The sequence below is a fragment of the Bos mutus genome, chromosome 9 (assembly GCF_027580195.1).
Source record: "Bos mutus isolate GX-2022 chromosome 9, NWIPB_WYAK_1.1, whole genome shotgun sequence".
In the NCBI taxonomy this organism is placed as follows: Eukaryota; Metazoa; Chordata; class Mammalia; order Artiodactyla; family Bovidae; genus Bos; species Bos mutus.
Genome location: NC_091625.1, coordinates 94352969 through 94367017, shown reverse-complemented (window position 1 = coordinate 94367017; position 14049 = coordinate 94352969). Strand labels below are relative to the sequence as shown.

General features: G+C 45.1%; 1 protein-coding gene across 2 annotated transcripts in view; it reads right to left on the bottom strand.

The window, feature by feature from the left end:
* Positions 1 to 2246: 2246 nt before the first annotated feature.
* The window catches only part of SYNJ2 (synaptojanin 2), a 112573-nt gene continuing 100770 nt past the window's right edge, over positions 2247 to 14049 (bottom strand). Inside the window, exons 23-27 of one of the 2 annotated variants that reach the window (XM_070376959.1) lie at positions 13875 to 14009; positions 12289 to 12401; positions 11066 to 11174; positions 8675 to 8826; positions 2247 to 7160 (exon numbers count right to left, since the gene is read on the bottom strand). In XM_070376959.1, the coding sequence (XP_070233060.1) occupies positions 6417 to 7160; positions 8675 to 8826; positions 11066 to 11174; positions 12289 to 12401; positions 13875 to 14009 (1253 nt within the window). In that variant the 3' untranslated portion in view covers positions 2247 to 6416. The remainder of the gene's footprint in view (positions 7161 to 8674; positions 8827 to 11065; positions 11175 to 12288; positions 12402 to 13874; positions 14010 to 14049) is intronic. The other variant, XM_070376960.1, reaches the window with a different exon arrangement.

The following is a 14049-nucleotide window of genomic DNA, read 5'->3' as shown; positions in this document are numbered from 1 at the left end:
AGTGGAGATGAGTCTGAGGAAGCTCCAGGAGATGGTGAAAAATAGGGAAGCCTGCTGAGCTGCAGTCCATGGGGTTGCAAAGAGTCAGACACGACTGAGCGACTGGACGACGACAACATGGGACAGAGGATAAGAGTCCAGGGGAAGTGAATCCCAGGATAGCCATTAACAAATCCTCAAAAGAAGTGGGAGAGGCCAGAAATCCTCAAAAGAAGTGGGAGAGGACAGATCTTTAAACAAAGATAGTACAAAGCTCTCCCCAGGGGTGTACGGGGGTAACCTTTGTCCCTTCCCACACTCAGATAAATGAAGAGGGGATGAGCAGTAACATCAAGCAGGGATGAACAGGAAGCAGCTTCCGATAAGCAGGGCAAGTTTGTCTGGATGAAGTTTATTATACATAAGATGAAATGGCATGATACTTAACATAAGAAAGCAAACCAAGTTTTATATATACTGATGACTGAAGATTCCATTATAAAAGCAAATGTAATCCTTGAAGAATACAAAGAATGATGAACAAGGGAAAAAGAGATTGAGAAACAAATTGGAAACCCAATCAAGACAATTACAGGATACAGCAGAAACCACATTAAAGAACGGGAGAGACACGGATGAAAATCCTCTTCTTAATAGAGGTTTTGCTTAATGGTTGCAGAACCACAGTGAATGCAGAAGGAAAATTAATTAGAAGATAACAGTTAAGTCACCATTCAACTACAAGGTAATAGACAGACACAGTTGACATAAACTCAGAGAATAGGGACCTAGATGTGTTTTTTGGCAAGTTCGGTTATTGACCAAATCCTGGCATACAAAAAAAAAAAAAAAAAAAGAGAATGAAAACACTGCATTTTAAGATGCAAACAAAAATCCAAAAACGAATAAAATGCCCTCATGTTAGAAAAGAGTGATGTTGGAAAGAAAGAATTGTGTTCAGTTGAATTGCCCTTGACATGGGTACCAAAGTAATGGACCAACATGCTCAAACCTGGAGGAGCTCAGGGAATATTGTTAATCAGTTCTAGTTCCATCCTCTTAGATTAATTTCGGGTAAATTAAGCTTGATACTTAACACTGACATGGGCTTCCCAGGTGGCTCAGTGGTAAAGAATTTGCCTGCCAATGCAAGAGATGAGGGGTTGATCTGTGAATGGGAAAGATATCCTGGAGCAGGAAATGGCAACCCACTCCAGTATTTTTGCCTGGAAAATTCCATGGACAGAGGAGCCCGGCAGGCTGCAGTCTTCGGGGTTACCAAGAATCAGCATGACGGAGCACACATGCACGCATGTACAATGACATACGGTAGATGTTTATCTAGGCCATGTTCTCAGGTCATAGTCCAGTAAAATTCAGTCAGTTCAGTTCAGTTCAGTCGCTCAGTCATGTCCGACTCTTTGCGACCCCATGAATCGCAGCACGCCAGGCCTCCCTGTCCATCACCAACTCCCGGAGTTCACTCAGACTCACGTCCATCGAGTCAGTGATGCCATCCAGCCATCTCATCCTCTGTCGTCCCCTTCTCCTCTTGCCCCCAATCCCTCCCAGCATCAGAGTCTTTTCCAATGAGTCAACTCTTCGCATGAGGTGGCCAAAGTACTGGAGTTTCAGCTTATTAGGAAGAAACCATTTTACAGTGCCAAACTCTTAACTACTGGAAAACTGCACAGTCTCCCTTGAACCAAATAGAAAATAAAAGCAAATTACAGGGCTTCTCTGGTGGCTCTGGTAAAGAATCCACCTGCCAATGCAAGAGATGTGGGTTTGATCCTTGGGTTGGAAAGATGGAGCAACTAAGCCCATGCACCACAACTATTAAGCCTGTGTTCTGGAGCCTGGGAGCCACACTGCTGAGCCCATGTGCCGCAGGGAGTTAAGCCCGCGTGCCTAGAGCCTGCGCGCCGCAACAGAAGCTCCTGCAAACGGAAATCCACAAGCCACAACCAGAGAGCAGCCCCTGCTTTCCACAACCAGAAAAAAAGCCTGCACAGCAGCACAGACCCAGAACAGCCACACATACAAAATAAGGGAAGTGTAATTCTTTAAAAAAAAAAAAAAGCAAATTGCAATCTAGAAATTAATGAAAATGAGACTCTTTCATGCCAATATGTGTAGGGTGCATTTAAAGCTACAATCAGGGTAAAATATATAACTTTAAATGTCTTTATTGTTAAGCAAGACTAAAAATAATGAAACCCAGTATGAGCTTTAAGAAATTAGGAAAATAACAAAACCAGAAAAGGGTGCAAATGAAAGATTTTAAGTTAAAATTCATTAAAAATGTTTTAAAAACTGACATAAAATAAAAATAAACAATAGGAAATATAAATACCAATGCTGTTATTTGAAAATGTCAACAAAATTGGATAACATCTTGAGAAGCCCAATTTAGAAAGTGAAAGTGATGGTTATTTAACAAATGGCATATATTTAATAAAAGGCATAGGGTAACTACCTCTCAGGAGCATATCAGACCCCCTACCTCACACCATTTACCAATGATGTTCCAGATGCTTTGAAGCACTGCTATTACCCCAGGCAAAGCCTGTAATCTTAAGCATGCCAACACTCAGATTTATTTAGGTATTTCTGCTGCCTGCTACTTCTAGTATCTACATAAATAGATAAAAATCCTAAGAATAGAATAAAATCCTGAACGGTCATTTCAGGTGCTCTGACAGTCTTTCCCATTTGCTCATTCTTTCCATGTACAGAAATCTACTTTGCTACATATCAGACTCTTAGCCCACATTCTGTCACACCTCCCCTGGCCCTCTGCTCACAGTTAGTCATTCCCTCATTTGTATTCTCCTGTCTCATGGAGACAGAGCTGATTATACAGGTGCAAACAGCATGCCTCGTATGAGAATGAGTTTCAGTCTGCAACCTAGGGTAAAGAAGGTACCTTAACGGGTCGTTTCCTTCTTCCCCATCCGAGTCCCAGGCACTCAGATTAAATTAATTCAATACAGTACTTACCGGTCACGAAGGACTAAGCATCTTTAATATGTGGAGATTGTCAGTATATTCTTATTCCTGAAAGGCATCAGAGAACATTTATGACCTAAATTTCGTGTATTAGTGAGCTAAAAACAAACCTAGACAGAACCGGAAGACTCCTTTCGCCTGTCTCCATGCAATAATGGACTCAAATCACTTCAGCAATCTGATCCTATAGAAGATCCTGTAAGATCCTATAGAATATGAATCTTAGCATCTCTCAATATTACAGCATAAAGTTATTAATGTTCTGGCAGTAAGCCCGGCCAGCAGCATTCAACTTGTAAATTCTTAACCAAGCTATTACTTTTATGCTGCTTCAACTTAGTTTGATGGTTGAGAAAAGAAACAGAAACTCGGAGGAATAACTAATAACCACATTTCAGCCAGAATAAAACGCTGGCTGAAGATATCCCAAGCTTCTCCTCATATCTGAAAAGAACAAAGCCAAACATTTTCTTTAAAAAAAAAAAAGACAAAACATTTAATAGGTGTTTTTTACAATTTCGGTACAAATTATCACTTCAAATAAACAGTTTTTGTTCACTGCTAGTCATCCAGTAAGATTCAGTAAGCAATTTTTGCAGCTTTCCTTTTTCATATAATTACTTTATTACAGAAGAAATGTTTTTATACGTTACCTTGCTTATTACTTATACACAGGTCAGGAGAATTTTAAGTGTCTTGAACTTCAACAACTTTAAACTTTTATAGGAGTCGCTTGGGCAGATGTCCCAGTTTCAGTAATTTACTGCAACAATTTTTTTTAAATAGGCAAGAAGTCTGGGAAGATTATGTTGTAAAAAGGAATTTAATTGGGTTCAATGCCAAATTATAAAGTCTGTGCCTAAAAATACTCTGTAGTGAATGGTAACGCCTTACAGAACAGTAATGAAATAAACGGCAAGGGCACAATAAAAAGGCTGGTGTGGGAGCATCAAGGAAAGATTAAAAATAAAAACCCCAGAATGAAATCCCCAGGATGCCAGCTGCTCACTGTCAAGATTATTCAACCAACTCCACTGCCAGCCTAGGAAAGACACCAACTGTTAAGCAATGATTTAAAAAATAAGACAATTCCAGTTGTCCCTTTTTAAGAGAATGTTAATGTGAGAACCTTACATATTATCAACTCAAAACCCAGTCTCTGTTATTCATTAAGTCTGAACAGCCATGATCAAATAGTATTCACTTCTTCATGTTAAACTACTTGTTAATTTTTCCTTTGACCTGCTTCAATACAATTGTGGTGTGATGAACACCTAGGTTAAATGAAGTTCTATTCTCAGTACCGTTTATTGGCTATTTGCTGCCTAGAACAAAGAAGAAACCTGAAAATTAAGCCCTAGAAGTGACTTCTGTGGTTATTACTGCCCCCCACCCATGCTTTTTCTGACTTGATACACAGATATGCCTTCAAATTCACCTCCTTTTTAGCAGGAAAGAGGTTATAGAGAAAACAGTGTTTGAATTAAGAAATCTTTGATTCCATTCTCAACTGTACCCTTTAAAAGCAATGTGAATCCTGCAAATGATTTACCTTTCCAAAGCCTATCCCCCATCTTGCGGCCTCTCTCGTCCCAACTCTTTCAACGATCATGTTTATTTCTTACATTTCTTAGAGACGTAAAAATGATATAAAGGAGGTAAGTGCTAGAGAAGGAGTCCTAATCAGCTAAGGCTAAAAACACCATTTTTTATGACCGAGTTAACTACTCACATTATGTTTATCTCCATGGCTCACTAGTATCTTTTTCTTAGTCTTCAGGTGAAATGAGATATAGCTTTGATATAGTCTTGAGTGCCACACTAAAATAATCTGTACTCTATCTTGATAGTGGTGATGAGAGTTAATTCTGAAACCCCAGAGGTTTAATTAGGAGAGTGGCATTTCCCCTGGCAAGATGATTACTGCAACAACAGCAGCAAAACCATTAGCTCTGAACACAGGAATTCCCTGGTCCATTGAGGTTTGATTCTATGACATGAAAGATGCCTAAACATGCTATGTGGCACACTGCGATCTTGCCAAATTCTTACCAGCAAAATTATGAAGTCTGTTCCCAAAGACTTCCAGGCCTCCTAACATTCTTTTAGAAATGTAAAGCAGCATGGCAATGTCTTTCTAGACGACTGAATAGTTGAGAGGAAAGATTGAAGGCAGGAGGAGAAGGGGGCGACAGAGGATGAGATGGTTGGACGGCATCACCGACTCAATGGACATGAGTTTAATCAAGCTTCAGGAGTTGGTAATGGACAGGGAAGCCTGGTGTGCTGCAGTCCACGGGGTCGCAAAGAGTCGGACGTGCCCGAGCGACTGAACTGAACTGAACTGAACTGAATAGTTAAGAGGTGGTGCTGGAAATGTATAGGGGGAAAACCTTAATAAAATGTAGATGATAAGTTAACTCAGGATATCCTGGGGTTTCTTATACTTGGGGACATATGGTATTTTCTTTCCTGAAGCCACAGTCAGGTAGGCCAGACTAAAACAAATATTCTTCAAATTGTAACAATGAGACTCAGGATTATGTGCCGGTACGAGTTTTCACAATCTGTGCTTTTACCGGGGATGGAATATAAGGGGGAAAAGAAGTCCATGAGGTTTTATTCAATAGGGAACAGAGAGTGTGAACAATGGGTAGCACACCAGAGCTTAGGACTGCAGCAATTTATGGGACATGCAAAGTCTAAGACATGGTACAGGAGGCTCTAGCCAGCTGGAGCTCAGGTGAAGCTAATGGTATATGATCCAGAATCGTAGCAGGGAATGCCACCATCTCCCCTAAGACTTGCACACCATCATGGTTAACATACATGTACATAAATAAACACAAGGGCTGCTGGGAATGTACAGTCTTGTCTTTTGGTGGACCTATTTGCTGCTTCCTACTCTGATATTTTTTTTAACCTGGTGTTGACCAGGTCCAGCTCTCAATGGTCCCAACCCCCTTCTAGTGTAATCTTGTATGCATCAACCTTCAGTGGGTCACCAAAAAGTTATTCCAAATCTGTAAACTGCAAACAATATTTTTCTAAAAATCACACCACATACACACATAAATTAAACAATCATTTAAAATTCAGTGGGAAGGAGCTTCCTGGGCATTATGGGCTAGGTTTCCTTTCCTAAAATCCACAGGCTGAATCTACCCGGAGGTTTCTCATACCCTGAGAGGAGACATAACATGCACAAGTCTGCAATAAAACATATCTTGGTGGCTGAATAATAATGGTATTGAGGAAGAGACACAAGTTCTGTAAACTACACAGGAGTACCCATGTTTTTTCAGTGTGCCTTTAACTAATGTCTCTTTCCACGTGGGGTTAAGGGCAGTGGGCCTTCCCCCTGTAAAGTGGAGCCAAGGGGAGAAGGCAGGCATCCTGCGGAGGAGCGGCCGTGGGTTTCCCCGTCAGGTTTTCGCCAGTGGGTCAAACGCCTGCAGCACCGTTCTCTTGTCCTTGTCACTGATTGTCACCCAGGGACCAAAGTCTCTTGGTCTGTGCTCCGGGGGCGGCTCCTGGGCTGGTGAGGCACTGACTTGCAAAGGGGCTGAGTGCACCCTTCCGAGGTTCCCGGTCCCCGAGTCCGGGGGATCGGAGCTCTTGGAAAGCCAGGAATTATTCAACAGGTTAGGGTGGTGGAGTAGGCTCCAGAAGGGATCCTGATAGTCACTGAGAAGGGGGGCACCCACTGATTTTCTGTTCGTGGTGCCATCAGCCTCGGGGCTTGCAGGTGATGATGAAACGCCCAGGAAAGCCGGCTGTGGAGAGAGCGCACCGCCGGCAGGCGGGGCTGTGGGGGGACCATCGCTGCAGGGGAGCCCCTGGAGAAGCTGGCAGCTGCTCTGCGGCGCCTGCAGGTGGAAGGCCGCCGGCGCGGATTTCTTCCTGCGTGGGGGCACCTGCGGCACGAGGGGCGGGGCCTCCGGAGTGGGCGAGGTGGCCGTGGGCGGGGCCTCCGGAGTGGGCGGGGTGGTTGTAGGCGGGGCCTCGTCCGAAGTGGCCTTCCGGTCGGAACCTTTCCGCGGCTGAAGGGTTCTCGGTTTGGGAACCGGAGGGACTGTCGCTAGTGGAGGGGTGTCAGGGCTCAACTCCGGGGGCTCGATTGTAAAATGGACGGCCTGATGCCCAAGCTGTTCTTCCGGTGACGCGGGCTGAGAAAAGGTACGACAAAGAGCGTCAATAAGCAGCCTGCCCAGGGAACTGGGAATCGATCAGCACACGCGAGATGGGACCACGTGGACATTCTAGCAAATTCAAGATTTGAGAATGTCTGGGATGCGGGGGTGTCATCAGGCACGAAAGAGCATGGGAGAGCACAGGTATCAATGAGGAACAGCAGGTCCAATGAAATATGAGTGGAAGCTTTAAACCCACCACAGGGAATAATCTGAAACAAGTTTCTCTGTTACCTAGGAAACGGGATTATAGTCTTCCTTTATTAAACAGCGAACCTCTCTGAAAATTCTTCCTGGAGGCTGCAGCTTTGATGATTCAGTGAAGTAGCTTATGTCACAGTGTTAAGCTAATTGAAGGACTCTTTGTAGGGTATACTGGCTCCTTGAATCTTTGCTATTTAAATACAGAAGAATGGCAAATTTCACACAGGAACTTCCCTTCCTCGGTTCTGATTCAAACGGACCACAAAGGAAACAACTGCATGAGACCAGAGGGAGCTTTTGTACAGACATGGCTGTGGGTAGTTTAAACATCAGCATTTCAGTATTGCCACTGGTTCTTTAGATAAACCAGCTGCAATAAACAACCTGTTCTCTGACAGCCTTTTATTGCAGCTCCTGTGCAGCTGGTGAGGAAAACGAACCCATTTCTACCTCTGGCCTTGAAAAGACAAAGTGAGAACAGAGAAGAGGCTGAGGAAAGAGGTCTGTAAGTGCAAGGAGGTGTGGAAAACGGGCGGATGAATGAGCAGACATGGAACAGCAGAGCAACCCAGAAAACACAAAGCCGGCTCTGGAAGAACCAGGTGCCCAAGCCACGCTCACACTTCCTCCAGGTGGACAAGCAGCCATTCTGTAACGACCAGCCAAGGATTACCGAGAGTCCGTGACTGGCACACTGAGCTCAAACGGAAGATCCAGATGTCTCTAGAGGTGCCAGTCTTTGGGCTGCTACTGTCCTGACAAACTCACGTCTCTGAAGCAGCAAGCAAGGCTGAGAACCTTGAGAGCGAGAGCAGAAAACAATCTGCAAGAAAAGTGGCAAGAAAAGCTGTCGCGCCTCCAGTGCTTGTCAAACAAGGCCCGTCCGGAGACCGGTGACTGTTTTTCTAATGCAAATAAGATCTGTACACGTGAACTGTGGGCATAGGACACAGACCACACACACAAATGGGAATTACTGGGACAAATGGAATACAGCGTCCCACGCTGGCTTGGTTTGGGAACAGAAATGGAACATTTGGACAGAGTGATGCCTCCAAACTGTTCCTGTCTTGGTGAGAAATTCCCAATGTTTCTGCTCAGCGAGAGCTAAGAAGCAGCAGGGATGAGAGGGAGAAAGCAATTGCTGGGCATGTTCCTCAAAGATGAGGCCGTGGCTGGGAGTCGTGAACATGTATAAAGAGACCAGACTCATCGGAGACATAATTCTTATCTAAGGAGACATCTGAGCAGCCCAGGAGCGACGGGCTTACATGACAGGTTCTTACCTTTCCCGTCCTCCTCAAAGTTGGCTTCTTGATGGCAGGAACCCTGGGGGCGGGCCGACGGGGCAGAAGAGGCGCCACCCCCACTGTGGGCTCTGGTTTGGAAGATTCCTGGTCCCTCAAGGCTGGAGCATTTAGGGCTTCTCCTGGGACGCCTGAAGCATGGAATGGCACAGCAGAGGCGTAAAGGACAAGGCATTATTCAAAGGATAATGCAGGATGTATTTCTCTTTGATCTAAATCTCTGAGGGTTGTCAGGACCAACCAGCTAGGCTTGACCCCAGCTCCTCACGCTCACCTTCTCAACAGGGATGGGGTCTGTGTAGGGAAGAATCAGTGAGACCCTAAGATCAGTTGCAAAGTTTAATGTGTACCTGTGTTGCTCAGGGGAGATGATGGTAGAATGCCTTGAAATCTTAGCAGGGCCCATGAGAAGGAAAATATTAAGTTGTGACGCAGGGTAGAGTTCAAACCTCAAACCTCTCCCACTCTCCACGTCTATACAGACTTAGGGAAAAAAACCCTTGACTGTAATATAATTAACATACCATAAAATTTACCCTTTTTTAACGATTATACTTTGGTGGTTATAGTCACAAAGTTGTACAACCATCACCATATGGTCCCCAGAAGGTCTTCATCACCTCAAAAAGAGACCCCACACATTTCCACAGGAATCACTGCCCAGTCCCTCCTCTCCTCTCGCTCCTGAAAACCACTATAATTTTCTCTCTGTATAGATCTGACTCTTCTGGACAGTTCACATAAATGGAATCATACAACACATGGCCTTTTGGGTCCGTTTTCTTTCACTCAGCACAGTATTTTCACGATTCACCCATGACAGAGCATATGTTAGCACTCTGTTCTTTTTTACGGCTGAATAAGATTCCATGGGATGGATATGCTCCACTTTATGCATTTGACCTTGGTGTACAGAGCAGGGGCTGACAGAAGGGGTAAGTACGAGAAGTTCAGGTCAGTTGTCTTGAGAGAAGAGGCTATAAAGAGACCTGCTGCTGCTGCTGCTGCTGAGTCGCTTCAGTCGTGTCCGAATCTGTGCAACCCCATAGATGGAAGCCCACCAGGCTCCCCCGTCCCTGGGATTCTCCAGGCAAGAGTACTGGAGTGGGGTGCCATTGCCTTCTCCAATAAAGAGACCTGCTACTGCTAAGTCGCTTCAGTCGTGTCCGACTCTGTGCGACCCCAGAAACAGCAGCCCACCAGGCTCCCCCGTCCCTGGGATTCTCCAGGCAAGAACACTGGAGCGGGTTGCCATTTCCTTCTCCAATGCATGAAAGTGAAAAGTGAAAGTGAAGTCGCTCAGTCGTGTCCGACCCTCAGCGACCCCATGGACTTCAGCCCACCAGGCTCCTCCGTCCGTGGGATTTTCCAGGCAAGAGGACTGGAGTGGGTGCCATAAAGAGACCTAGTGGGGCCTAAACAAAGCAGCAGGGATGCTGGTAATCACAGCAATCGGATTTTAGAGGCGGGCATTCTAGAGGGTGGCACTGAGCTCTAAAGAAGACTGTGGGTGAAGGCCAATGGGCTAGAGGTGAGGAAGGAGGGAGGTGCCACTGGGGGCTGGGTGGAAGAGAGTCCATCAGCTGATGGACTGTTTCATCCATTCAATGAGTTTTTGTTTCTTTTTTTAATAAAAGAGAAACCATGGTGTTATCATGCAACAGTGTTTCTCCTCCTCTTAATCCATGCCCTCTTTAAATGTTATTTGGGAATTTCAAATAAATGAAATATCCAGACTAAAAACAAATCAGGCAACTGTAATTGCATCTGGCTTTTCAGAGGGCATACTTTGCCCTCTTCAAAAGAGAGTCTAGTATAAAGTCAAAACAAACAAACAAACCCCAAATTGCTAGTTACCAGTGATTTTGAATGCATAGGGGAGATTCTAAGTTAAAACATGGTTAACAAGGGTTAGGTGAAGTGACAGCAACAAAAAATGAACAGGCAGTATGCAGAGAAGAGGTCCCTGCCTGACAGTGAAGAATCTAGGGATGCTGGTAATTAAAAACCGAGATGTTTTGCCTGAAGGAGAACACCTACTTAACCATCTCTTTCTACAGAGCCAGCAGGATGAGTTAGTGCCTCCAGCATGAACCTCTTCTAAAACTCATTTTCGGTTATTTCTGTCTCTCCCTTAAGTGCTCCTTAATAATCTTGGGATTGTTTTTATCTATTGATACTTACTGAATTTTAAATATAAGTTCTAAATGGACGATAAATCTTCATAGATGAATTTTATAAAACGTTGCTAAAGGGTATTTTTACTGAATACTGCCTCCAGAAAAAGAGTTCTGTTCTTTTCTAGGCCTCTTTTTGCAAGAATATGAGGAGAAAAGCAGAATCTCGAAGGAGCTCCGGGGGAACACCTACCTCCTCTGGCTTCCAGGAGACATCGGATGGCTGCTTCTGCCTCCTGAGCGTTGGTTGTTTTGATCTGCTTGACATTATAAGGCTTACTTATCCCAGTCCTTGCTTTGGGCTTGAGGACAAAAATCAGGAAGAAATACATATTAGCACAAGTGGGAAAACAGCCTCACCCTGTGAGACCTCTACCCACGGATCCATACGTGAGCGTGAGGGTAACAGAGCTCCATCAGCGATGAAGGCACAGCTCCCATCTAAACTGCATCCTTCAAGTCTCTCCCTCGGAGCACGCGCATACCCAAGGGGAGGGATGCAGTAACATCTAGATGACGCTGGTCTCCCCAACAGGGTGGTTCTAGGACTGTGCAATGCGGACCAACCATCCTCTATCTTTATTTCGACAACCAGGTAAAAAAGCAAGAAAGATTAGTCAGAAGTCACTCCTTCCAAGGTCCAATGAGTCACTCAGCACTTTCCAGATGTTTCTCAAAAGTGCTGATTCTACTTCTTCACTGTTCTACGTCTTAACCTCCACCTCTGGGTCGCCTTTGAGGACCTGCCTTCATCACTGTAAACCACTGAGGTCACGTCAGCCTCCTACGCCTGCTTGTGAGCATGACCATGGCCATCAGCTGGCCCAGCTCTCCTCACTGTCCCTTCCACCCGGCCCCCAGTGGCACCTCCCTCCTTCCTCACCTCTAGCCCACTGACCTTCACCCACAGTCTTCTTTAGAGCTCAGTGCCACCCTCTAGAATGCCCGCCTCTAAAACCCTATTGTTACTATTACCACCATCTCTACTGCATTATTTAGATCTCTTTTTAGTCTCTTCTCTCAAGACAACTGACCTGAAGTTCTCATATTTCCCCTTCTACCAGCCCCTGCTCTATACTCCAAGGTCAAATGCAAGCACTGAAAGGGAGAGAAGCAGGTATGTCTGGAAACCAACAGTCCCTCCATGAAGGGGCGCTTGGGAGTTTTCTTCAAATGCGATTTTCTCTCTCACACTCTGGACGACCATTAAAAATCCCTATAAAGGACCTGGTAGTAAGTTATAGGGTTTGGGGGGGTAAGTGGTGGATAGGCAGAGAGTTAGAGACAGCAATCTATGTATTCACTGGAAAAAGGTGACCTGGCATGATGTGAGGGGCTATGCATGGACCACGGGGCAGATCTCATGGGTTTGAGAAGCTGGCCCGTTTTGCTCTGATCTGAGAAAGGAGAACTCACCGCTTGCTGAGGGGCTCCCGGCAGGAGTTTTGCCATCTGCAAAATCGAGTACTGCCCGTGGGTGCCAGAGGAGATGGAGGCATCCGAGGCTGATTTTTTCACCATGAAACCAGCTGTAAAAACCAAGGAGGGCAGAGACTCCATCTCAGTGCAGTCACAGCTACTTCAACACAAAATTCCCAGCCAGCCGAGAGCAAGAGTAAGGTCATGGTCTGAGTACATCCATGGCCTTCAGCGATTCAGAGGTGCTTCTGAGGCTGTCTTTTGATTCTCTAACAACTTGGGCCTATTAATGTAGATTCTCTGGAGAAGCAGTGTTTGAATGAAAATTTTAATCTAACATCCTGGGCGGGGGGATGTTAAATCTGACAAAAAACCTAATCAGTCATTTTTAAGTGGTTTAAAACACACTACTGTTATTAGGACCAAATTTTAAAGATGTTTCGTGGGCAAAGTCTTAAAAAACATTCCTAAAGCGGAGAATAAACTATATTTAATAGTACTTATAGCCATTAATCATATTTAGAACAACAGTTAGTGACAGAAACACTAGATGAAAAGACAGATAACCAAAAAAAATTGGATACCAATTCTGTTATTAAAATTTTGCATAGACATAGATATATCTAATTGGAAAAAGGATGGAAATCTTTTGGTTAACAACTATCATTGCTAGGTAAGTGAAATTAAATTTTTTACTGTTTCTGTTATCTCTTTTTGTAAACCTCCACAATAATATAGGACATCACTTTATTTTTATTTAATATTTTATATTCTGAGCATGAACTCTGCAAAGTAAAAAAAAATATGTTTCACAAGTCATGTGTTTCTGACTTGGCGTTGATTACGATTGTGATGTAACCCAGACTGTGATGAACCCAGTTCTGAAAGTACAGCTTAGGAAAATCTTTACTGGCACGGCGGGGTGGAGGTGGGGAGAAGCAAGCAGTGGAGGTAAATGCAAACTGATCAGAAGCATGGTACAACCTTATTTCCGATTATTGAGGAGTGCTTTATGGGCGAAGCATTGTTTTTTGGGGGAGTCAGGAAGAAAAGTGCTATGCTGAGGCCCGGACCGGGAAAAGCCGTTCTCAGCAGACTCGGGCTCACAGATGGAGTGCTGCCTGCTCAGAGGCGCGAGCATGGCCACCTTCCGGGTCAGGGCACCTGGGCTTACTTGCGTCCTCGTGAGCAGAGAGGTGGGGGGGCAGTGGTCCAGGAGAGAAGATGCTGAGAGATGCCGTTGGGGGTCGGGGGGAGAAGGAGCTCATAATGTCCCCAGCTCGTTTGTGGCCCCAGTTCTCCAACCCATAAGGTTTCAAACTGCAAGCAGCTTCAAGCAAAAGCACAGCCACAGGAGGGCGAAGAGCAGCTTTAGGAAGGGCTGCTTTGATTTGTCCACAAGACACAAAGCGATCTCTGATACCAAACTCGCCAAGGATTTAGGACGAAGAGGAGGCCGAGGAGGGGAGAAAGCCCTGTGAAAACCCAACAGCAGGATTTTAGAGCCATTCGCTCAGCAGGTAGGAAGGGCGTGGTTATTCCCAGCAGGCATCGTGGTGAGTGGAAAGCAAGCGGAGTCTTACTTGGAGGGGGGGGTCTCTGTGGTGGGTGAGGTGGCCGAGGCCGACTGGGAACCGACAGAGACCTGCTTGGAGAGCGGTGGCGGAAGTCCCCAACTGCTTCCAGCTCCTGCTTTAACTCCACCAGGTCGGCATCATCTGGAGGACACGGCGGGACGTGAGTCAGGGCAGTCAGACT